Here is a 21,808-nt window from a genome sequence, read left to right as displayed (position 1 = left end):
CTCCCATCTCTATCTCATACTCCCTCTCCCTCCCTCACACACCAATCCTGTCCCACGCCTTCCTGCTGATACCACTCCGCCCCATTTTCTTCACACTCCAGGGCCCTCCCTTCCTCTCGTCTCACGCACACGAGGCTGCGCGCTCCTTTTCGCCCTGCCAGTTCCCTCTGTTGGCAACCATGCCGGCCAACCCGCGAACTGATGTCTCCCCGAGAATCTCAAAGACGGAGACGTCGACGCCCCCGGCGTTGCGGAAGATCTAGTTCCGAACGCCAACAGCTACAAGGGAATCGACGCCGTACGCGCTCGGCGCCCGCTCCGGATCAATCTCCTCCGGCAGGAGGGTCATCGCCTTGGCCATCAGCTGCACCAGGCCCGTGCAGATGATGCCCGCGGCTGCCTCCGTGTCGGAGCACGCGGCGAGCATCCTCTTGACGTCCGCCTCGCTCGGGAGGCCGCCGTTACCGGAATACTCCTCTTCAGGCGCCGTGACAGGCATGTCGACGGTATTCATGTAGGAATACATCGCCGACCGGGACCAGAAGGGATCGCCGGGGTTGTTCTGCCGGATTAAGCCGCCAGTGCCGACGCCCGAGACGATCTGTGCCGGCGTGGCAACGCCCGTGACAACCTCTCCTGTGATTGCCCTCTCGACCATCGTGAGGAAGTCCCGGTGGCGAATTCCGTAGAATCCTGCACCCCGAAGCTTGGCCAGGGTTTCCTCGTCCTCGACCAGCATGCCTGCCTCGAGGACGGGGCCGAGGTCGAGAGAGACGGCACGGGGGAGTGACTGGGCCAGGGCATCCTGTACAGCGTTGGCAGCCGCGTAGTTGGCCTGGCCGCGATTGCCGATGACTCCCGAGGCACTCGATAGAAAGAGGAACCATGGGCCGCAAAGATCGCAGCGGTCCGCCTTGCCGAGGGCGGACAGATCAGGGCCAAAGACATCTACGAGGTTGATGGCGCCAACTGCTTTCGGACGGAAGGCGGCAGTCCAGTCGGCGTGCGACATCTTCTCGAACAGAGCATCCTGCGTCATTGGTCAGCCACGGCCTGCAGACGGCGAAAGGAGACGGTGCGGAGGAGGAGAAGGGCTTACTCTGATGACAGCAGCGCATTGAACGACTCCGGAGATCTTGCCCAGCGCCGGGAGGAGGGCCTCGAGAGCCTCCCGGTCGGTAATGTCTACCGCGATTGCCTTGGCATCAACCCCGTCGAGACTGTTGACGAAGGCTTGGGCATCGGCACTACCGCCCGATCTCGATAGAAACACCAGTTTTCTGGCGCCGTTGTCGGCAAGCAGCTTCGCGATGCTCCTTCCAAGGCCTCCGAGGCCACCGGCAAGGACGTAAGTTCCGTCAGGGTCAATGACCTCGGCGAGAGACCGGCTTTGCACTTCCCGGGCCACACGTGCGAGCGTATCTTGATTCGCCTCCATCATTGCAAGGCCGTGGTATGGCTCTCTCTCGATCTGTGTGAAGGCGTCCTTGAAATTGGACATGGGGAATCGGTGGACCGGCTGGCACTGCAGGCTGGCGCTTTTGCGCAGATAGTCAAAGACGAAGTGGTCCACGATGCTGAACAGGTTCTTGACTAGTTCTGGGTCCTCCTCCAAGAGGAGACCAAGGTCGAGCTTGACGTATGTTGTGGCTGTGACAGGCACGCTTACGGCTGGACCGGCATTGTGGGCGAGCTGGACAACACATCCGGCTACCAAATATCAGCGCTGCATCAAAACGAAATTCAAGAAATAACTCACATGGCTTGACACACTTAAAACTGACGGCAGTGTGTTCTTGGGTGGTGTTGTAAAGGACGTTGACCTTTCCAAATCTCAGGATATCGGCAACGAATGAGTCTCCGTTGGCGTCCAGAATGTGGTCCTCAGGAAGACGGTGGGAATCAATCAGAGTCGCGCGCTGAGCTTCCGAGCCCTCGCCCAGAACCGTCGCAAATACTTCGGCGCCGATGAGTGTAGCCACCCGAATGGCAGCTTGACCGTACGAGCTCGCGCCGGCATGGATGAGCACCCTCTTCTTCCGCGTGAGACGGCCGACACTGCACAATGCGTAGCACGCCGCGATCAGGTTGCTGGGCGTATACTGACAGCACTCGAAGGGGGGCGGCGCAGGCTTGACGAAGCCCTGGTCGACACGGTGGGCCGTCTTGAAGGCGCCGGGGACGATGGCCAGGACCTGCTCGCCACAGCGGATGTCCTTCACCTTGGAGCCGATTTTGTAGACGATTCCCAGCACATCAAGACCCAGCCTGTTATCTGAAGTCCTTCCCATTGCAGTGTGCAGGTCGTTGAGGTGTAGGGCAGCACTGAGTGTCTGAATCTCAACCTCGTAGGGGCCAATTTCAGACGTGTTCGAACTTTCGACGAAGTGGAAGCTATCATCGGCAATGCCCGGCTTGGAGATGACCATTTCGTACTCGGTCATGGGTTTGAGGTGGTCGAAAATAGCTTGCAGGTCGATCTCAACGTGCGAATCATCCTCGATCATCTTGTTCAGATGTTTCAGTGGCATCAGTCGCGGAATGTAGAGCTGACCTCCCTCTTCAGCGAACTCTGCCTCGCCGGATCCGTTCAGCATCGAATCCAGTACCCATTCTACGGTCTTCGGCAGGGTGCATGAAGCTAGGGAAGTGCTCTCGTCCAAATCGAGAGTGATGATGGTCTTCTGAGGATCTTCGGAGAGAATTGTTCGAGCGAGCGCAATGATCGGGGCGTTTCGAGGGTTTGTAGGACGTCGGTTCGCGCCTCGGGTCACCCACAAAAGGCTATGGGCCGCGTCTTGCAGACTTCGGAAGTAACAAAACATTTCCTCTGACCATTCATAGATGAAGCTGCCAGAAACTTCGAGAAGGGCGATGCAAGCCTTGCCCTTGGGGTCGGATCCGTGCTGGGTACCAATACTAACTCTGAAGCCTCTTTCCAGAAGCACATCACTCAGAGACTTCGCCAATCCTCCCACCAAGGTATCGGATGCGTTAGGCAGAATGATGAGAACTTCGGGAGATGTGGCAGAATTGGGCTTGTCAACAAACAGACTGGCCTCAAAGTGCTGATCCAACACGTCGCAGTGGATGACGTTTTCAGGCTCTGCGTTATAGGACCAACGTAGATAGCTGGGATCTTCCAATGCCAGCTGGGCCTCGACCATTGAGTCGGTGCTGGTTGGCGTCATGGGTGGCGAGACCTCGTTGAGAAGAACACCTTCAGGCAGAAGAAGGCTGCTCGCCTCGTTGAAGCCAAAGTCTGAATCTCTGGCCCTGATGATGAGGTTGTATCGAGCATGGTGCTCCATTACATGAGCCCTGCTTCGAAATTCCAGTAACCTAGGTATCGGAGACTTCTCGTATACCTTTTCAATGGCAGAGAAGGTGTTCATGTCGGTTACTGTGTACCGGGACAGCCGCATGGTGACGCCTTCTGAAAGGATATCCAGGACTTTATGGGCAAGCTGCTCGTTGCCGCCGCACTGCAGAACAGACAATGACGGACACTTGTGGGCCATCAGCGAGAGTACATCGGAGAAGTCGTCAGCCGCGGCCGTAGTGTAGTCTTCTCTCCAAACGATCTCGGAGCATAGATTTCGATGATTGGGGATGAAACCACCATCTTCCACCGAAGGGGTCGGGAGGGCAGTGAAGTGCAGGCCATCGACCACAACACTTGGTGCATCCCAGTTGTCCTCGTCAGACACCATGACGACGGAGCCGGTTGCATCGCGGAGGCCATGTCTCTCGGCCGTGGCAAACCCTGTGAAATCGTAGCCAGCACCGTGAGGAATCGTTGCGGAGACGAAGATACTCTCAATCGATGACGGGACCATGGGCTTACTGTCGATGGCGAAAAGAGTTTGGAACATCGCGTCGAGGGTCGCGGGATGGATGACATGAGGGTGCTCAAAGTTGGCAGGCATCTTGGACTTGGTGTCAGGGACGCGGACTTTGCTGACGCAGGAGTTCTGGTGAGTCGAAATGGCGACCACGTTCTGGAAGCATGGGCCGTAGTTGAGGCCAACAACGTCCAAGATCTCGTAGAGTTGTCGAGGCGGGAGTGACTTGTCGCAAAGACGTCGAATCTCCGTATACCTCTGTGCGTGTCCGCTGATGGCAAAGGGCAGAGCTCTAGCCTGTCGTCTAACCCTGATGTTGCCGTCGGCGTGTCGAATCCAAGGACCATCCTCCGGTTTCGAGTAAATCGCAAACTCCCATTCTGGATCAGCGCCCGCCTTGGCGGGAAGGTGCTTCAAGTTGAGTGAGTACTCAAGACCGTAGGCCGATGATGGAATGATCATTGCTCTTTCTATTCGCAGGCCGGTAAGATGAAAGCCTAGAACGTCTTCCATACCTTGAGATAGTTGACTCGCGGCTTCGAGAGCCATAGTAACCATGCCGGCCGCTGGATAGACGATGGTTTTCTGGACCCGATGATCCTGGATCCAAGGGTTTTCCGATACGCGGAAGAATCCCCTCCATCTGGGCTCGAAAGTGGTGGCATCTGGAGAAGGGGACCCGATCAGGTCCAGACGGCCAAATTTTCGGAAGCGATGCTCGGTGCACGTGTGAGACTCGTGCCAGAACGTTTTTGAGTGATTCCAGGGGTAAGAAGGCAAGTCGACGAGCGTTTTGCAAGGTTGTGCGTCGGCACCCCTGAATCCGTTGTTAGGTCGATTTGGTGAAGCGTTAAGGGAGGGAAAACACTTACTTGGAGACAACCTTGAGCATATCAACCGGATGGCCTCGAGCCCAGATCTCACCAATGGCCTGAAGCGTGGTGACTGCGGAGTCCTTGTCTCGTAGAATGAGTGGTAGATAGGCCGGCTCAAATCCAGGACTGTGATCAGAGATGATCTCCAGTAGCGCCGATTTCAGAGTTGCTTGGGGGCTCAGCTCAATCAGAACGTCTGGTCGACTACCCGCGCCCATCATGGCTTTCACGGCAGAGGCGAACTGCACCGTAGAAACCAGGTTGTCCGCCCAGTACGAAGGATTGAGCAGTTCTTGCGGGAGCAGTTTTCCATAAACGGATGAGAAGAAGGGAATGTTCTCGGTAACGCCTTCCGGTAGAATAGACTTAATGGAGTTCATGTAACTGTCCTCGATCAATCTCATGTGCCTCGAGTGGTAGGCGATGTCGACATCCAGAATCTTGCATAGGACTTGACGGGACTTGAGCTCATCTCGCATATGGAGAACATCGCTGCGGTCGCCGGAGATGGTGACTGACTGGGGGCTATTGATGCATGCAATCTGGAGGTCACTGCCCCCGTCGCGGTTCTCGAGATATTGGTTGGCTTCGGAGCTTGTCATTCTGGCAGCACACATTGCGCCCTTGAGACGTGGGGCGACGGTCTTGAGAAAAGAAGCGCTCTGTCCACGATGGTACGCAAGCGCCCAGGCTGCCTCGCTGGTGATGGCAGTCGATGCGTATGCAGCAGCAATCTCTCCGGAGGAGTGCCCCACGACGCTGCTGGGGGTGATGTTGCAAGACCGCAGCAGGTCGACAAGTGCCACCTGCACTGCAGTCGTGGACGGCTGCGAGATCTGGGGGTCTTGAATGTGTGACTCTTCCTTGGTCTTCATGATCTCCTCGAAGAGATCAAACTTGCTTCCGAGAGACTTGAGGTAGTCTGAAGCTGCCGTAAGACTCTCTCTGAAGACATCAAAAACCAAGAGTTCTCGGCTCATCTGAGCCCACTGTGCCCCTTGACCACAAAAGACGAAACCAAGCTTCGGCTTGCTCTCGCGACTGGACCGAAGAAAGCTCATCTCGTCCGTTGAAAATAGCTTTGCGGTGAGATCTTGGAAAGAATTCGCTACAGCAAAGCCTTTCCACTCCATATTTGAACGACGGCATCCCAGGGTGTAAGCGTAGTTGTCAGCGTCAGCCTCGGTCAAGTTCGTGAGGCCAGTGATGTGTTCAAGGTGGGTGTCCATTAGACGAGAAACACCCTTGCGCTCGTTGGAGGAGAACACAAAGAGCTTCGGAGTTGCATACCCCTCGGAGGCATCTTCATTCTGCAGGGGTTGTGTGTTGTTGTTCTTGTTGTCGTGAACGGAGTTGTGGTTGGCTAGAATACCGCGCTCTGCGAGATACGCAGCAGGCTCATCGAGCACGGCGTGCGCGTTAGTGCCTCCGAAGCCAAAGCAGTTGACGCTGGTTCTTCGAGGACCATCAACTGGCCACTCTGTCAGGTCCGTAGGCACCTAATAATACGTTTAGTGCCGGGCGTGCTAACCAGCGGATTCTTCAGGACTCACCTTGACTTTCCAGTTCTTGAAGTCGATTTCGGGATTCCCGTGCTCAAAGTTGATGTTTGGCGGGATCCGGCCCTTCTCGGTAGTGAGGACGCCTTTGATGAGCCCCGCGACTCCGGCTGCACCTTCGAGATGGCCAATGTTTGTCTTGACCGAGCCTACAAAGACTGGATTTTCGGTTGTCCTTGCGTCGCCGAATGTCTCGGAAATGGCCTTGAGTTCGCGAAAGTCTCCGGCCTGGGTTCCAGTGCCGTGGCATTCAACGAAAGCGGTTTGCTTCATGTCCAGATTATGTTTCGAGTAAAGGGAGCGGATGTTGGCCACCTGAGCCTCCTTACTCGGAAGCGTGATACCTTGTTGAACCGTTAGCATCAGTGGATGGGGTACTCCTGATTCGAAAAAGCTCACCGGTGGTCAAGCCGTCTTGGTTCACATGGGTACCACGGATTACAGCTCGGATGGTGTCATTGTCTCGGACTGCATCCGATATCTTTTTGAGGACGACAAAACCGATGCCCTCGCCACGGCCATAGCCATTGGCGCGGGAATCGAAGGCGAAACACTTGCCGTCCGGGCTGAGGAAGTTGAGTGCCGTCATGGGCATCATGGTATTAGGTGTGAATATGAGACCAGCGCCCGCAGCGAGAGCCTGCAGAAGATTAGTCACAGAAGGGAGAAGAGCAAGGTCTCGGGATATCTCACTATAGAACAGTCGCCGGCTCGAAGAGCTTGAGCGGCCAGGTGGACGGCCACGAGGCTTCCACTGCATCCGGTGTCGATCGTCATGCTTGGTCCTTTGAAGTCGTACGTGTAGGACACTCGGTTGGACATTATGGCATTTCCAGTGCCTGTAGCGGCATACTGAGGTTGCCAATCCATATCACGCAGGCAAACCTGCTCGTAGTCTGACAAATGTAAGCATGGCCCGCGGGGAAACAGCGAGTAGACTGACCCTTCACGAATGAGCCAACGTAGACGGCTGTAGGGCTGCCCCTGAGATCTTCCATGCGAAGACCAGCTGCTCAATGTCAGAACCAGTTAGTTTCACAGAACGTGTGAGGCCACTTACCATTTTCGAGGGCCTCGTAGGATACCTCCAGTAGGAAGCGCTGCTGAGGATCGATCGCCTTGGCATCTTCAGCCATGACGGAGAAGAACTAGTGTACTTTGAGTCAGACCTGATGGTTCGGCAACAATAGCAATGTCTTCTCGTTGACTTACAGATGCGTCAAAAGCTGCAATGTCGTCCTTGATGAAGTGGGCGCCTCGAAAAGAGATCTAGAAGTAACGAACGGGTCAGCTTGAAAGAACGACATACAAATTTCGCGGATGAGATGAAGCCGTACACTGCCTTGGCGGTCGCCACTCGGATGATAATATCCGTCAATATTGAGGCGGTTCTTGGGGAACTCTGACCACGCTGATTCTTTCTGAACCATCATCTCCCACAGCTTCTCCGGTGAGGTCGCATTGCCGGGGAACCGACAGGCCATGCCGATGATGGCAATGTCCTCCATCCTTGCGGACTCGGTGTGATGAAGCACTGTCTCCGATTTCTTCCTCGATGGATTGTCTTCGATGAAAGGCGAAAGGGGATGATGAAGCGGTAAAAGTGAGACGGGCTGAGCGGGGATCTTGGATTTGTTTTTGCAAAGATGAAGAATTGAGAGACGGGTTCTCTGTAAACAAGATGGATGAGTATGGCGAGGAGGAGAGGGGGCTGTAAAGAAGTTGATGTGCAGGATTTGAGTCAGAGAAGAGAGGACTTTTCGAGAAAGTAGTGAGAAGTAGTTGACTGGATTTTTACCAACTGTATATGTGAGCGGGTGTATGGCGAATTGGCAGGCACCCTGACTTCCAGGAGTAAGGTGAAGTGAAGGTGATATCGATGATGTCGTTGTCGATGCTTGAAGTAACTACCAAGTCAGGCTGTTCACTCATGTACGGGAGCAGGAGAAAAGGGCATCAAGCAGGACTTTGCTTCGGTAGTCGGCATCAAACTCTGAACCTGAAAAGCTGGCTTTCATGGTGATGCAATGATCAGTGTGGGTGCATGAAGGCCCTTTATTGTATAGGATAGGCCTTTCAACATTAGTGACGTTGGCCCAACTCCTGGCCGGAAAGTGAGGGATCGGCTAAACAGATATCGGGCCGTTGCAAATTCACATCATAGCTCCCCCTGGGGCATAGCTACATTCCAACTCTTCTTGAGGTTTATTCCTGCGAAGCTATTGCCCAAGTAGCTTCACGGCTTGCTGCAATAAGACCGACGGACAAATCTAGGAAGCTCTCTTGCAAACGGGAGGAAGAATACCATCACTTGATGCTCGAAATAGAACAAGCTGGGGCGCAGCCAACTTTGGCATGCAATCAGCCAATAATCATTAGCACTCTTGGAAAAAAGACAACAGAAGGGCGTGTTGTACATTGCCCTAGCCAAGGTTCAATTGAGAATGCCCCCATTGATGGCTGTCATAGCCCGTTGGCGCCCTCTTCCGATCGTTGACTGCAAATAGGAGCAACGAGAAACACACGCTTCTGAAGTGCTTCGGTCTTGGCGTGGCGAAAACAGCTCTTAATCTATGCACAAGTGTGTGCTCTTATCTGTTCCGGAAATTGTGAACAATCGTGGCACAGCTGATGGGACGATCTGAACCAGAGGATAGCTTCCAAGTCAGTGTCAACGTAGAACAGTTTTGGTGCACATTTGTCACAACCTCCTGGATTCTCTTCGTACCATTTTCGCGACCTTTTGGGTGGTCTGACGGTATGACTTGGGGTTCTAGAGCACAAGTAAGCAAAAGTAAGTGTCACTGTCTCCCACAGCCATGTCCTCGTGGCAGCGTCCAGTCCGAAGACCGGCCTGGATCACCAGTCCCACTGTCTCGGGCCGAGTAGAGAGGGAGGGTTTGTGCCAAAATTTGGTAGAGCAGGTCGGATATTCTTTTTTTGGACCACGGCGGACGGGCTCTGGCACACGACGATGGAGCAGGTTCCCGGGTTTGCCTGTCGGATTCTGTTGGATAGTGATGTCGGCGACGTGTCGAACAAGGTTAAAGGATTAGAACGCACGGTAGCTCGCCAGAGGACATAGAGAAACGCTGGTATTGATGGTATCTCATGGATTGCGGTGATATAGATTCCGACTGCTGTGTCTCAGTACTTGGACTATCTTGAGGCCAGACCTTTTGCCGCTGACTGATCCGTCAACGCCCTGAAAGATTGGCCCCTTACCAATCTTTTCCGGATTCTGGACTGTCCCATTGAGTGTGACGCAGCTCTCCAATGTCAAGCTTTTTTCTTGAAAGGTGCCAGACTGGCGTTGTCGTAAAAGTGTCAAGTTGTCACCTGCAAGGACCCTTGAGACAGGGGGTTGTCGGTCTATCTTTGGTGAAAGGGATGATGACCAAGCCGAGCATCAAACAGTGGTAACGACGCTTATGAAAAGCAGAAGACCGGCATTCCGGTGCATGTTTTCGGCAGCGAGGCAGTTACCCAGTCCGAGCGGAAGGGGGGCGGGGGGCAGAAGAGGGGAGGCGGAAACGTCAACATCATACTGTATCGTTCGTATTAGATGCTTCTTGTCTAAGTATGTTATGTGCATAACTCTGCTTAGGCAACTTCGGATGATCCGATAATCCGTGCCGACCTCACACACAGGGGCAGGATGACCTGTGCATTCGCAGCTTCTGTCTCCTGCTGTTTCTGGTCTTCCGACTTGGTACATACCTACCTACCTACCTAGGTAAGGAAGGTAGGTATACAAGCTTCCCCGGCATCATCAAGAGAGAACAGAGAGAGGCCCCCTAACGGCTGCTGCAAGTCCTCGACAGACGAAACACTCGGGGGGTTGTATTACGCCTGTCAGGGGAGCTGAGGTCAAGTTGGACACTAGCAAGAGAGAAGAGGGATTGCTCAGTGTGCGCGATCAAACCGACAGGAGAGTGATTTCATGCTGCACAAGCGGGCGCACAACACCTGGGAACACTAGATGAGAACAGGGTCGAGCCGTGCTTCCTGTGGAACACACCATTACGGCACAGAAGAGTGTCCTCCCTCCCCCCCCCTCCAGTCTATTTTCACAGTGCGTCTTCTCCGTCGCAGCAAACATCAGCCAAAGAATCAACTGCCGCTTGGCATTTTATGACGATTGGGGCAGTCGGAGGCGACGTTGCACATGGCCCAGGGCGGAGGGAGTAGGGCTCAACCAGCGTGGAGTTCCTCTGCGACCCAAGTCCCGGTTCCAATTCGACAAGATGAAGCTTCCTTACACTTCTGTCGAGATGCTAGAAGGGTCGGGTCGAGACTTCAGAGTCTTTGGTGTGGTTGTGGCGCCCATGCGAACCTGTTTTGACGTTTCCATCTCGTTCGGGGTACTACTATTGTGGCCCCTCAACCACGAGGCATCCGGAAGCACAACGTACCAAGTGGGGGTTTCTGTGCACGCGTCGTTGCAGACGTAGTATTAGTGCTGGTCAGAGATACACAGATCCGGTAGGCACTTCGACTCCGCTGCCGCCCTCTCTCCTCTTCCTGTTCGTACTGTCACTCTTGGACAAGACAAGCCGGGTGGGTGTACACAAGGTGGCACAGTCGGATCCTGGCATCAGTCAAGTACAGCCAGTCAACCCTCCCTCCTGTTAAACCGGGACGAAAGCTTCAGAGTAAAACAGTGTCGCTTGATATAAATCGCCTCCTCTTTAGTGGGTCAACCTGAGTGGCTTGTTTACGGCGAGCCTCAGCCTGCCAACGCTGGAGAGTCTCGGGGGGTTGTACAACGACGGGAACGGTGGTATCTGGGAGCCAGCAATGGAAATTTTTCCCTTGATGAGGCCGGCCTGCAAATGGGCTCTCATCTCAACTGGGATAGACACCCGATGTCATTGCCCCGCCCCTTCTCCCTCTTTTCTTCCCTGCCCTCCATTCGGCCTTCAATCGAGGTGGTCTTTTGTCTCGGACTTGGAGGAGGATGCTGCTGTCACTGTATCCGAGTTCAAGGTGGCAGGCAGGCAGGTTGTTTGACACGCAGCATCAATGGCTCCCCCTTCCCAGTCTTGATCCTTTCAAGCCTGGTCCAACCTTACACAACACCCGCCATTGTCCGTGTCTTCGCCTACCAAGGTGGAACTGTTAGAGAAGATCTCATATCCATATTGACTAGTTTTGACGGGCAAGCCTCACAAACCCAGTGCCTTGAGACTCATGGGTAATTGCATGCATAGGCGGCTCTCTGCTCTAAAGATGATGATGGCACTCAGAAGCAATCAGTATATCTATGAATAGCGGCGGCTGCTCGGGTCCAAGGATGTGCAGAACCTTGCTCTCTTATCTCTTTGCTTTGATCTGCAACCAGCTTAGCCGCGCCAAAGGGCAGGTTGTGTGTTCTCACACAATATATACATGTGCATGCTTTGATCTATTGGCTCCATCGTCGAGGTAACCAGCCACTCATTCTTTATTCTTCACGGAGCACCCCCGCGTTCGCCTTCCCCAACTAGCCTTGGGAAAAGCAACCAGACACGTCTGGCAAGCACAAAGCTGGGTAGGCATTGCGTGGCCTTGTGAGGGCAGCTGTTGGTCTTTTTCACTTCAGCACCTTGCCCATGGACAAAACTGGTTGGGAAGCCTGTCTACCACTTTTACTTCCTCTTAGGGCGAGCACTACCTACTTTATGTACCTATAGTGTGAGCAGCAAGGCAACCCGTCCATTCCATTCGCCTTTCAATGCCCTGGCCTCGTGGCAGCCCCTGAACACTTTCCTCCAAAGACTCGACACGTTCTTCTTCCCCCTTCTTGTCTCGAATTTACCATACCTTGGTCGACTTTGTTTCCAGCCAGTTTCAAGCTTTCCCCCCCTCTCGGAAAAGATTTGGCGGCGAAGCTCCGATTCCTGCTTCGTCGAGGGAACAAACCACCAAGAGATCGACCTCTCTCGTCCGATTGCCCAGGAGATTACAACAAGAAGGAATTCATCATCATCAGCTCCAACCACGTCGTCGTCACTATGGCTGCCCAGTCTTCCTCCGGCCGCCAGGTGTCCGACCATCTCTCCTACCCGAACCCCTCCCTGACCGACACGGCCGGATTCGCCGCCGCGAATTTCGCTCCTCGCCGCGGCTTCGAGTACTCCGCGGCCTCTAGGCGCAAGAGAATGATCCGCAAGGTCTTGATCGTTACTAGGTAAGCAAGAATATGTCGAAACCCTTGGCCCATGGCCGCCCAGCTAACCTTCAAGTCTGCTCTTGGGCCTTTTCCTCGCCACTCTTGACACCTCCATCGTTGCCACTTCTCTGATTACAATCTCCGAGGAGTTTGGCGACTACGCCAACGCTCCCTGGGTTCTGTTGGCGTACCTCCTCACCTATATGGGCTGCGCTGTCGGCATCGCCAAGTTCAGCGACATCTATGGCCGTCGTACCCTCTTGTTCTACAGCTGGCTCTTCTTCCTGCTCTTCTCTCTCATGTGCGCTTGCGCTACCAGCATGCCCATGCTAATCATCGGCCGAGCTCTTCAGGGCGTCGGAGGCTCGGGTCTCTACAGCCTCGCCCAGACCTGTCTCCTGGAACACGGTCCCGCCAGCAACCCGCCGCTGATGGGCGCCCTCATCGGAGCCACCCTCGCCGTCGCTTTCCTTCTGGGTCCCATCTTGGGAGGTGCCATCGTCTCCAAGATCACTTGGCGCTGGATCTTTGGAATCAACATCCCTCTCGGCATTGCTGCCGTTATCAGCATTTCCGCCTGCTACCCCCGAGACCGGCGCGCATTCACCATATTCTCCATGAGCGGTCTGAGGAAGATCGACTACTGCGGCATGGCCGCTCTTTTCGCGGCTTCCGTCTTTCTCGTCTTTGCCGTCGAACGAGGTGGCTCTCCTCTACACGGCTGGGCGCATCCCAGCGTCATCACCAGCTTCGTCGTCTCAGGGGTCAACTGGGTTCTTTTCGGCATCAGCGAGACGTATCTGTTCTACAAGTACTGCCAGTACCCCGACCACGTTGGCTGTCTTCACATTGAGCCCGTCTTTCCCGTCCAGCTGGCTCAGCGTCGCCCCTTCATGGGCGGTCTGGCTGTCACTTTCTTGACCGGAGTCCCGTACGTGGCCTTGACCGTCATCATTCCGGAGCGCATGCAGGTCCTTGAGCAGCAAACCCCGCTCCAGTCCGGCCTTTACCTTCTACCCATGCTGGGTGCCTGCGCGTTGGGATCGTTTCTCGCCGGAGCCATCTGCTCAAGGTCCAACAGATCGGCTCTCGTCATGATCGTCGCATCGGTGGCACAGCTCCTCGGCATCAGCTTGATGCTCATTGTCTCGCCTGTTGACTCGTCATTCGTTCCCGCCTACGGTTTCACTCTCGTCTTCGGACTGGGAGTCGGCCTCGTTTTCGGCTCTGCTACCATACTCTCCGGAGTAGAGACGGATTCGACCCGGGATCATGCCGTCGCCCAGGGAGCTCTCGCCCAAGCCCGCGCCCTCGGCAGCTGTCTCGGCGTCGCGACCTGCACTGCGCTCTTCAACAAGCGCCTTGACGCCTTGAACAAGCATCTCACCCAGGATCAACTCGAAGTCCTTTACCAAACGCCCACCGCGTCCGCTCGCTGGGACAGGAACCTGCTGCGCCTCGTCCAGAACGTCTATGCTGCCGCCTTCAAGGACCAGACCATCTTCATGATCGTCGTCTGCTCCATCATGGTGGTCGCCGCCCTCCTCGCCTGGGAGAATTCGCCCAAGCCTATCAGTTGCCTTGCCGGCCATGCCCAGAGAGCCGATAAGACACGCCTGCAGCGCGAGCACGACAACGATGGCACCGAGATGAGCGACATGGCTAGCGTCCGTTCGGTCTAAGCTTCTTCTTCACCGTCGTCGTTTGCGCCCGGGCCGTTTTTCTTGAGGATAATCAATTTCTGGGAAAGGAACAATCAGGGTCTGCTTCTTCCAGGGAGTTTACAGGGCATTAACAGGATTGTATCGAATCGAATTTCGGAGGGTTGGCGGGGAGGGACATTTTTGCTTTTTGCGAATCCATTCTCACGGCATATCGGGGCGACTTGATCATGCTCCCGACTCTTCTTGCCGATCATGAAATCATTGTAGTGGTTCCAGAGTCTCGTAGTACACAAAAAGATGAATTGACATCTCGTCATGCAATTGCGATGCCATGTGTTTCCCCGTCGTCTCGCGCGCAAGTTTGCACCTTGACGAACGCCGAATCATGAAACCAATCACGTTGCCCGATCGAATCTCGGCATGTTGATGAGGCCCGAAGTCGCCGGGCCCACCGCCGATCTTCACAGGCCGATTTGCCGCGTATCATGTTTCCGTTTCGACCTGTGTGTTAGTGCACATGTCGACCATACACTCCCCCCGGTCGAATGGCTTATATCTAGGTAGGTAGCAGAAGGCATGTCTGTCGCTCGTTCGCAGCGCTGAGCTTCTGTGTTTCCTTCATCGCGTCCACCGACCGATTTCCCCCCCCCCTTATACCACCAGAGTGTTAACGGAGCAGCAATGGAGTCATCGGGCGTATTCACCTCCATCGCTTCGAATATTTCGGGTCTCCAGCTTGCGGTCTGCGTCATCGCCGGGCTCTTCTGCGCCTTCTACGCCGTGCGGCCCTTGCTATCCCCGTTACGATCCATCCCGGGGCCGTTCTTGGCGCGTTACACGGACGCCTGGTTTCTATGGCGAGTGCACAAAGGCCATCTGGAGCAGGATTTCGTATCACTTCATAGAAAACACGGTAAGATGGGAACATCCATTTACCCCTCCTCCCTCACGATTGGCTTGTTTCTGACCTAAAACCCAGGCGCGATCGTAAGATACGGTCCCAACAGATACAGCTTCAAGGACTTGGAGGCGCCCAAGATCATCTTCGGTCATGGACACTCGTTCCTCAAGAGCCCGATGTATCATGCGTTCTCGGCCCCGGGCCTGCAAGAATGGAACATGTTCGCCGTCCAGGACGCCAAAGTGCACGCCCAGCTGCGCCGGCAGCTCCAGCACACGTACTCCCTGACCGCCCTCGTCTCGTACGAGCCGTACGTGGACGAGTGCGCCCGGATGTTCAAGCAGCGCCTCCAGGAGGTCTCCGTCGCCGGTCTGCCGATCGACCTTGGCCACTGGCTCCAGTGCTACGCCTTCGACGTCATCGGCCTCATCACCTTTGGGAGCAGGTTCGGCTTCCTCGACCGCGGCGAGGACGTCCACGGCGTCATCTCCGCCCTCGGGACCTCGCTGCGGGACTCCACGTACCTCGCCCCGTATCCGTCCCTCCTCGTACCCGCGACCTTCCTGCGCGGCTGGCTGTCCGGAGGCAAGTCCGGGTTCGACTACGTCAACGGGTTCGCCCAGCGGAACATCGATAGGTTCCGCGTCGACTCCAAGACGGCGGCCGGGGAGCCGAGGCCGGAGCTGGAGAAGGGAGACGGGGCGGGCGGGATGCAATCGTTCCTCGAGAAGTTTCTCCGGAAGCACGAGGCGGACCCGGCCGGCTTCACGAACATGCACGTCTTCTCCGGCTGCGGCGCCAACGTGGGAGCGGGCTCCGACACGACGGGCATCAGCCTGGCCGCCATTTTCTATCACCTGATGAGGCGCCCCGAGTGCTACCGGAAGCTGCGCCAAGAGGCCGACGCGGTCCAGCCGGCCCGGGACAAGGACTTCGCCTTCCACGAGACCCGCGACATGCCCTATCTCCAAGCCGTGGTCAAGGAGGCCCTGCGCATCCACCCGGCCTTCGGCATGCCCCTCGAGCGGGTGGTCCCCGAGGGCGGTGCCACCATCGCCGGTCGATTCTTTCCGGCGGGCGTAAGGACTACCTCGTCCCCTTTCTCTCTCCCTTCACACACACACACACACACACACACACAGCACGGAAGGCTAACAAACGTACCATAGAGGAGGGTGTCCGTACACTGCTGGGTAGAGAACAGGAACGAGCTCATCTTTGAAGACCCGGACGAGTTCCGGCCGGAGAGGTGGCTCGTCGAGGACGAAACAAAGCTCGCGCTCATGAACCGACATTGGATCCCGGTAAGCACCCAACAGCTTAGCCCCCCCCCCATGACTCGGAGGGTTCTCCCCCCCTCTCCCCCCTTTCTTCTTTCTTAACTGACACCTTCCGCGCTCCCAGTTCGGACTCGGCACCCGGACATGCATCGGCAGGCACATATCCATGCTAGAGATCGCCAAGCTGGTCCCCCGCATCGTCCGCGACTTCGACCTCGAGCTCCGGGACGGGGCCGGCCGGCCGTGGGAGACGGAAAACATGACCTTTGTGAAGCCGAACGGTTTCATGGTCGCCGTCGCAGCCCGCGGTGGGTAGATCCGGTTCTTGGCACGTGGTTTTTTTCTTTTTTCTTTTTCTTTTTCGGACATTGAGTTCCAGGTCGCTTTGCTTGCTGGTCTAGAGGGCGGCAAGTGGTGCCGTTTCGGGAATCCGCCGGGCCCGTCGTGTATGGGAGGATGAGTGTTGTGGCCCAGTGGCTTTCATGGGGAATCTACGATACAACAGGTCTCCGAGTGTTTCTTCTAGTTCCAGGTGTTTTTATTATTATTTATGTTTTTCTTTTTTCTTTTTGGCTAGATGGGAAAAAAAGAAAAACATCTCATCCATCTTCCACCCACACTCGTTCCTAGGCAACCCTCAACAACGCTGGTAGACAAACACGATGAAAAGCAAAGCGTGATCGAATTTCTGGTGTCTCCCGGCCTTCGCAAAAAAAAAGCTAATGAGCAGAACCACACGGACAGTGACAACTCGTTGGAACCACCACCACGGGGGAGAGGTCAAAAGACACACATTGTTTGGCACAAGCAAGAAAGGGGTCCCCCCCTTCTACAACTACGTCGTTACGAAGGGCTCCCTCGCGGGTCCACCCCGTGTTGTGCACCATGTCAACTGCCGAAGAGCTGTCGTCCATACCATCTTTTGCGGTGCCCTCCTTGGTGATGTAAGCGGAGGAAAGTAGGACGTCTAACTCCCCGTTAGCCGGTTATCCGGACCCGGCCAATGGACGGCGGCGCAGATCCCGCTGTAGGTGGTCCGCAGTGGAGCAGCGGGGGGGGGAGCGGCTGGACCCATCCGTTGCATGGCCCCTTGTCCCTGTCCCCTGCCTCTATCCAGAGATGTGTATGTAGCCAAGGCGTAGGTCTCACAGGTACACAATATCGTACATGATGCAGAAACACAGTAAAACCACTACCCCAAGCTCCAACAGATCCTCTCAATCCTCCAATGCTTCCTCCTCCTTCCCCACCTTGAGGCCTGACTACGATGTACGCATACAGAGAGGTACTTAGTCAGGTTTGGACTCCTCGAGTCAGGATATAGATCTCGTGCGACGAGGTGTTCCCGGGTTCCGAGCGTTCACCCCCGGAGAGGGTTTATCGCCGCGGACACCGCACAAATACCAGCACTGACGACTTTGGGCTCGGGTGCTTCGCCTCCCGCTCGGCGACGCCAACCCTCAACACTTTGGTGGGGACCCGTCCCTCGCTGGGCAGCTCTCAAGGCCATGATTGGAGAAGCCTAACCAAACGAAGTCGCATCAACAACGTGCTAGGAAGAGAAGCCTAGGCGCTGGTCTAGTACGCCGCCGCCCTCTGGCTCCAGCTCGCGCCGTCGACAATCCTCACCTCCTCCCGCCCCGTCGTCACCACCTCCCCGACATCCAGCCGGAACCCCCGCACGCGCGCCCCGCCTCTCCCGAGAGCCCAGACCGCCAGCCCGACCCAGTTGGTCCCTTGGTACCGGAGGATGCCCTCCGGCACGGGGAACCTCGTCTGCGGGCCGACGTTGCTCACGTACTTCCCGTACTGGAAACCGTTGACGTAGAGCGTCGCCCGGTAGGCCGCCGTCGCGTCCGCGTCCGCGTCCGCGTTGGTTGCGATGTCATCCAGGACGAACGCCAAGGGAATGTCGAGGTCCGAGGCGGGGAGACGCAGGTCGAGCGTCGCGGCGTAGAACGCCACGCCGGGGGCGTCGGTGCCGTCGAACGGCGAACGTTGCGCCGTGAACGCGGCCGCGGGCGGCGAGGGCAGGTGGAACCCCTGACGCTCGAAGAAGAGACCTCCTTCGTTCAGCGGGCCCCGAGACCGGTCCGCGTAGTCCTCGCCGCCGAGGTTCCCCGTTACCTTCCACGTCGAGACGTTCGTCCGTGCGCCAGACGGCGACGTGATGCTGTAATCCATGATGCCGCGCGGATTCTTCATCACGTCGGCCGGGATGAGGAAGTTCTCCTCGAGCCCCATGGTGTCGACGAGGACGGTGAGCACGTACGTCGCGCCGGCAGTCAGATTCGCCATGGTGTAGTTGGAGCTGTTGTCCCCCGCGGGATCGTCGTGCCCGTTGGCGAAGGAGCCAAGGAAGGTGTCGTTGAGCCAGACGGCGCTCGCGAAGGCCGCGCCCCCCTGGGTTGTGATGCTGAGCTTGTTTTCGGTGCCGGCGGCGGCGAAGTGGCCCCGGAAGACAAGAGTGCCCGCATGGAAGCCGTAGTCCGAGGCGAAGAGGGAAACAGGGGTCGTGAGGTTAGCAATGGTGTTGTTCGTGGTGGTGTGGCTTGCGAGCGGCCAGGCGGAGTCGTCGTAACCCGGGCGGATTTCCGGGAGCGAGTCGAGGAATGTCCAGCTGAGCGTCCTCAAGTCTGGAACGGCGAAGGGGCTGTCCACGAGGGACGGTCGAGCTATCCAGTTTGTCAGGTTGTTTGTTGTGTGCTCTACTCGTTTCCGGTTGACTTCTAACTTGGCCATCCCGTCATCGACGCCAATTATTTCGATCTCGGTGGTGCGGTTGAAGTCGCCTTCAACCCTGAGTGTGCCGCCCTGGATCGAGAACGATCTGATAAGGTAGCCGCCGTTGACGATTAGAGATTCGGGGTTCATGATTGACGTTCCGTAGGAAGGTTGGCTGCCTCCGCCGGGCTTGTCTGTTACCCAGTAATTGTACGCAGAATTGCGATCTTCCCGTCGTCAGTCAAAGATACATCATGCTGGCTATTTTCCGATGTATCACACCTACCTAGGATGTATACAAATAAACGGTCGACTTGGACAACCCTCCTAGTCTTCGAAGTCGTCCACGTCAAGACCAAGGTATTGTTGACATAATTGTGATCAACACTGGTGCCCTCGACCATGAGAGGCGTCGCAGCCGTCTTGATCGCCATCTCGTGAGTCTCGTCGCGGCCACCATAAACGACAAGAACCGTCTGACTTTTGTACTCTTTCCACGTGAAAATCTCCGCGGTCGAGTAGAGGAGAGTCACGTTGCCGACTTGATAGTCAGTGACAATGACCTTGGAGTCGCGGCGTCCAAGTTGAAGCAGCGTGCGGAATTGGGGGACCGTAATGTTTCCCTCGGATGTCGGCAACCGCACGGTATAGTCTGTCGTGGCCAGGCTTGAGTAGTTACTATGGCGTACGACGAAAAACGAGCCCGTCTTATTTCCCAAAAGCGGCGTCACGGTAATGTCTGGAGTTTTGCTGTAAACACCCACCGTTGAGTTGTGAGGTGTGGCGGTCAAATAAGAAGGTGAGACTTTCAAGAACTGGGCTTCAAGCTTCAGTTCGGAGAACTTCTCTCTGCCAACGCCTCTTTCTTCTGTGATCGCCTTACTTCACGTTAGCCAGTGTGATATCATGCTTCTGGCATGCTGAAAACTCACTGCCCCGTAGTCATAAGATGTATAGCCCCCTGGGTGCCCCAAGTTACCCCAGTTTGTACCCCCGAAAAGCTGAGAGGGTATCAGTCCACCATACGCCCAAAACGGGATAATGAAAGATTGCCACCGACCATGTAGATGTTAAATATAGTGACACCAGACGCGTAATTATTCTTGTAAACCACGCGCTGGAATTCATGGTTTACTAATGATGCGCAGTTTTCGAAACCAGACCCGCCATATGCATCGAACGAGCCACCTTGAAACTATGTCATGTAAGTCTGGGGTTCTCCAATGATTATGAGAAGACTCTACCTCTAGCAAAGAGTAAGGGGTGCTTGGACTTTGCTGTAAATGCAGGGCTCGATTATTTGTTGGCAACTTGTTATCCGGCCACGTATTCGGACTCGCCTGCGTTTCGGTTATCAGTAAGAGATGCTAAGTTGTGTAAGGTGAAGTGCAGGGCCACACACGCAATTAAATCCCAAGGGGTAGGCGTCATATCCCTAGACTCGTCAGAGGTGAGTTGCTGGTGGGCTTGACATATAGCATACATAGATATCCACTGCCCCTACGCCCGTTCCAGGAGCATTGTGCCCCAGAGGTCTGGCATCGTTGCTGATGAGTGGCACGACAATTCCAGCTTTACGTGCCTGGTCGATGACGTACTGAAAGTATTGCCCATCAACACTACTCCCGTTCTCGAAGTTTGTGTATTCGTTTTCTGGCTGGAACAGAATGACTGGTCCTCCGTTGGTGATTTGAGCCTTGGCAATGATGCTGCAGATCTTCGCCATGTAGCTATCAAACGAGGTCAGTCTTCAGGCTCATCCAAAAAATCCAAACATTGTCCAAGACCATACTTATCTGTCGCCGAAAGAAATTCAGGGTCCGTGGTTCTCAACTTCCCTCGAATCCTCGACAGCCAGCCGGGGAACCCGCCGCCAGAGACCTCAGCGTTGATGTACGGCCCAGGCCGGGCAATGAGATACACGCCCGCCTTGGTCGCGGCGTCGAAGAACGGCTGGAGATCGAAGACGCCCTCAGGGCTGAAGTTGCCGGCTTTCCCCTCAACCAGAGCCCAGTCGACGTAGAATGATACCGTGTTGAGACCTATCGCCTTGGCCTTTTGGAAAAGGTCTAGCCAGAGGGATGGGACAGGTAGTCGAAAGGGATGAATCTCCCCAGAGAAAATCATCACGCGCTCCCCGTAGACAAAGAGCGAGTGCTCGTCCCAGGTCACAATATCTTGAAGCTTGTCTCTCTTGTGAGATTCAATGACAAACGTAGGAGGACGACCTACGATAGTGCCTGTTAATACGGCAGAGCACATGCCGAGAGCCTGCGAGGCGATCGAGAGTAGCGACGGCCTCATTTTTGACGAGTGAGCGACAGCGGATAGCTAGGCTATCAACCCAGGAGAATGAGGAGGATAAAGATGATGCTGCTAGTCCGAGTGCGGTCCGCACATCATGTACGCTCGCCAGCCTCGGATTTCATCAGCTTCAAACCCCGAGAAACTCCTCAAGCCTGATATCATTCCGGGTCCTCCAGCGTCGACTTCATCACAAGCCCAGTCAGTATTTCAAGTACGGTGCCTAGCGATTGCCGCATTCGTTTCCTCCTACCCGACCAGGGAAGATGAGAGATGTTCGGAAGAACGGGTGTGATTAGCTTTACATGCGAAACGATCGTCCGATGCCCGTGAGCCGGGAAAGCTTGGTCCAGCATATGCAGCCATTCTGGGTGCTGGGCGGGACAGAGTGGGCTAGGTTGTGCTTCATCTGCTGAGCCCATGGGAACCGTGCGGAAAGCTGGCGGTGATACTCGGAGCTCATGGGTTGGCTATTGCAATGCTCAAAGTTCACGAAGTAGGC

General features: G+C 55.6%; 4 protein-coding genes across 4 annotated transcripts; 2 read left to right on the top strand and 2 right to left on the bottom strand.

The window, feature by feature from the left end:
- Window positions 1–121: 121 nt before the first annotated feature.
- Window positions 122–7,787, bottom strand: CH63R_07577 (Beta-ketoacyl synthase domain-containing protein; the record flags this gene model as incomplete). The annotated part of the gene is made up of 12 exons (XM_018302552.1): window positions 122–259; window positions 284–1,030; window positions 1,100–1,710; window positions 1,760–4,662; window positions 4,718–6,219; window positions 6,274–6,623; window positions 6,679–6,919; window positions 6,973–7,175; window positions 7,223–7,288; window positions 7,340–7,427; window positions 7,492–7,548; window positions 7,617–7,787. The coding sequence occupies 12 exons, from the start codon at window positions 7,785–7,787 to the stop codon at window positions 122–124; spliced, it is 7,077 nt and encodes a 2,358-aa protein (XP_018157330.1).
- A 4,488-nt stretch (window positions 7,788–12,275) lies between these two features.
- On the top strand, window positions 12,276–14,115 carry CH63R_07576 (Major facilitator superfamily transporter; the record flags this gene model as incomplete). The annotated part of the gene is made up of 2 exons (XM_018302551.1): window positions 12,276–12,451; window positions 12,507–14,115. 2 exons carry the CDS (start codon window positions 12,276–12,278, stop codon window positions 14,113–14,115), a joined length of 1,785 nt encoding a protein of 594 aa, XP_018157329.1.
- A 663-nt stretch (window positions 14,116–14,778) lies between these two features.
- CH63R_07575 (cytochrome P450) lies at window positions 14,779–16,594 on the top strand (the record flags this gene model as incomplete). The annotated part of the gene is made up of 4 exons (XM_018302550.1): window positions 14,779–15,010; window positions 15,077–16,077; window positions 16,168–16,302; window positions 16,403–16,594. 4 exons carry the CDS (start codon window positions 14,779–14,781, stop codon window positions 16,592–16,594), a joined length of 1,560 nt encoding a protein of 519 aa, XP_018157328.1.
- Window positions 16,595–17,856: 1,262 nt separating this feature from the next.
- CH63R_07574 (Beta-galactosidase) lies at window positions 17,857–21,306 on the bottom strand (the record flags this gene model as incomplete). The annotated part of the gene is made up of 7 exons (XM_018302549.1): window positions 17,857–19,229; window positions 19,289–19,880; window positions 19,935–20,003; window positions 20,063–20,197; window positions 20,329–20,460; window positions 20,486–20,732; window positions 20,795–21,306. The coding sequence occupies 7 exons, from the start codon at window positions 21,304–21,306 to the stop codon at window positions 17,857–17,859; spliced, it is 3,060 nt and encodes a 1,019-aa protein (XP_018157327.1).
- Between the last annotated feature and the right edge of the window lie 502 nt (window positions 21,307–21,808).

This window comes from Colletotrichum higginsianum, chromosome 5 (genome assembly GCF_001672515.1).
Source record: "Colletotrichum higginsianum IMI 349063 chromosome 5, whole genome shotgun sequence".
NCBI classification, from domain to species: Eukaryota; Fungi; Ascomycota; class Sordariomycetes; order Glomerellales; family Glomerellaceae; genus Colletotrichum; species Colletotrichum higginsianum.
This window is presented reverse-complemented; position numbering and strand designations above follow the sequence as displayed.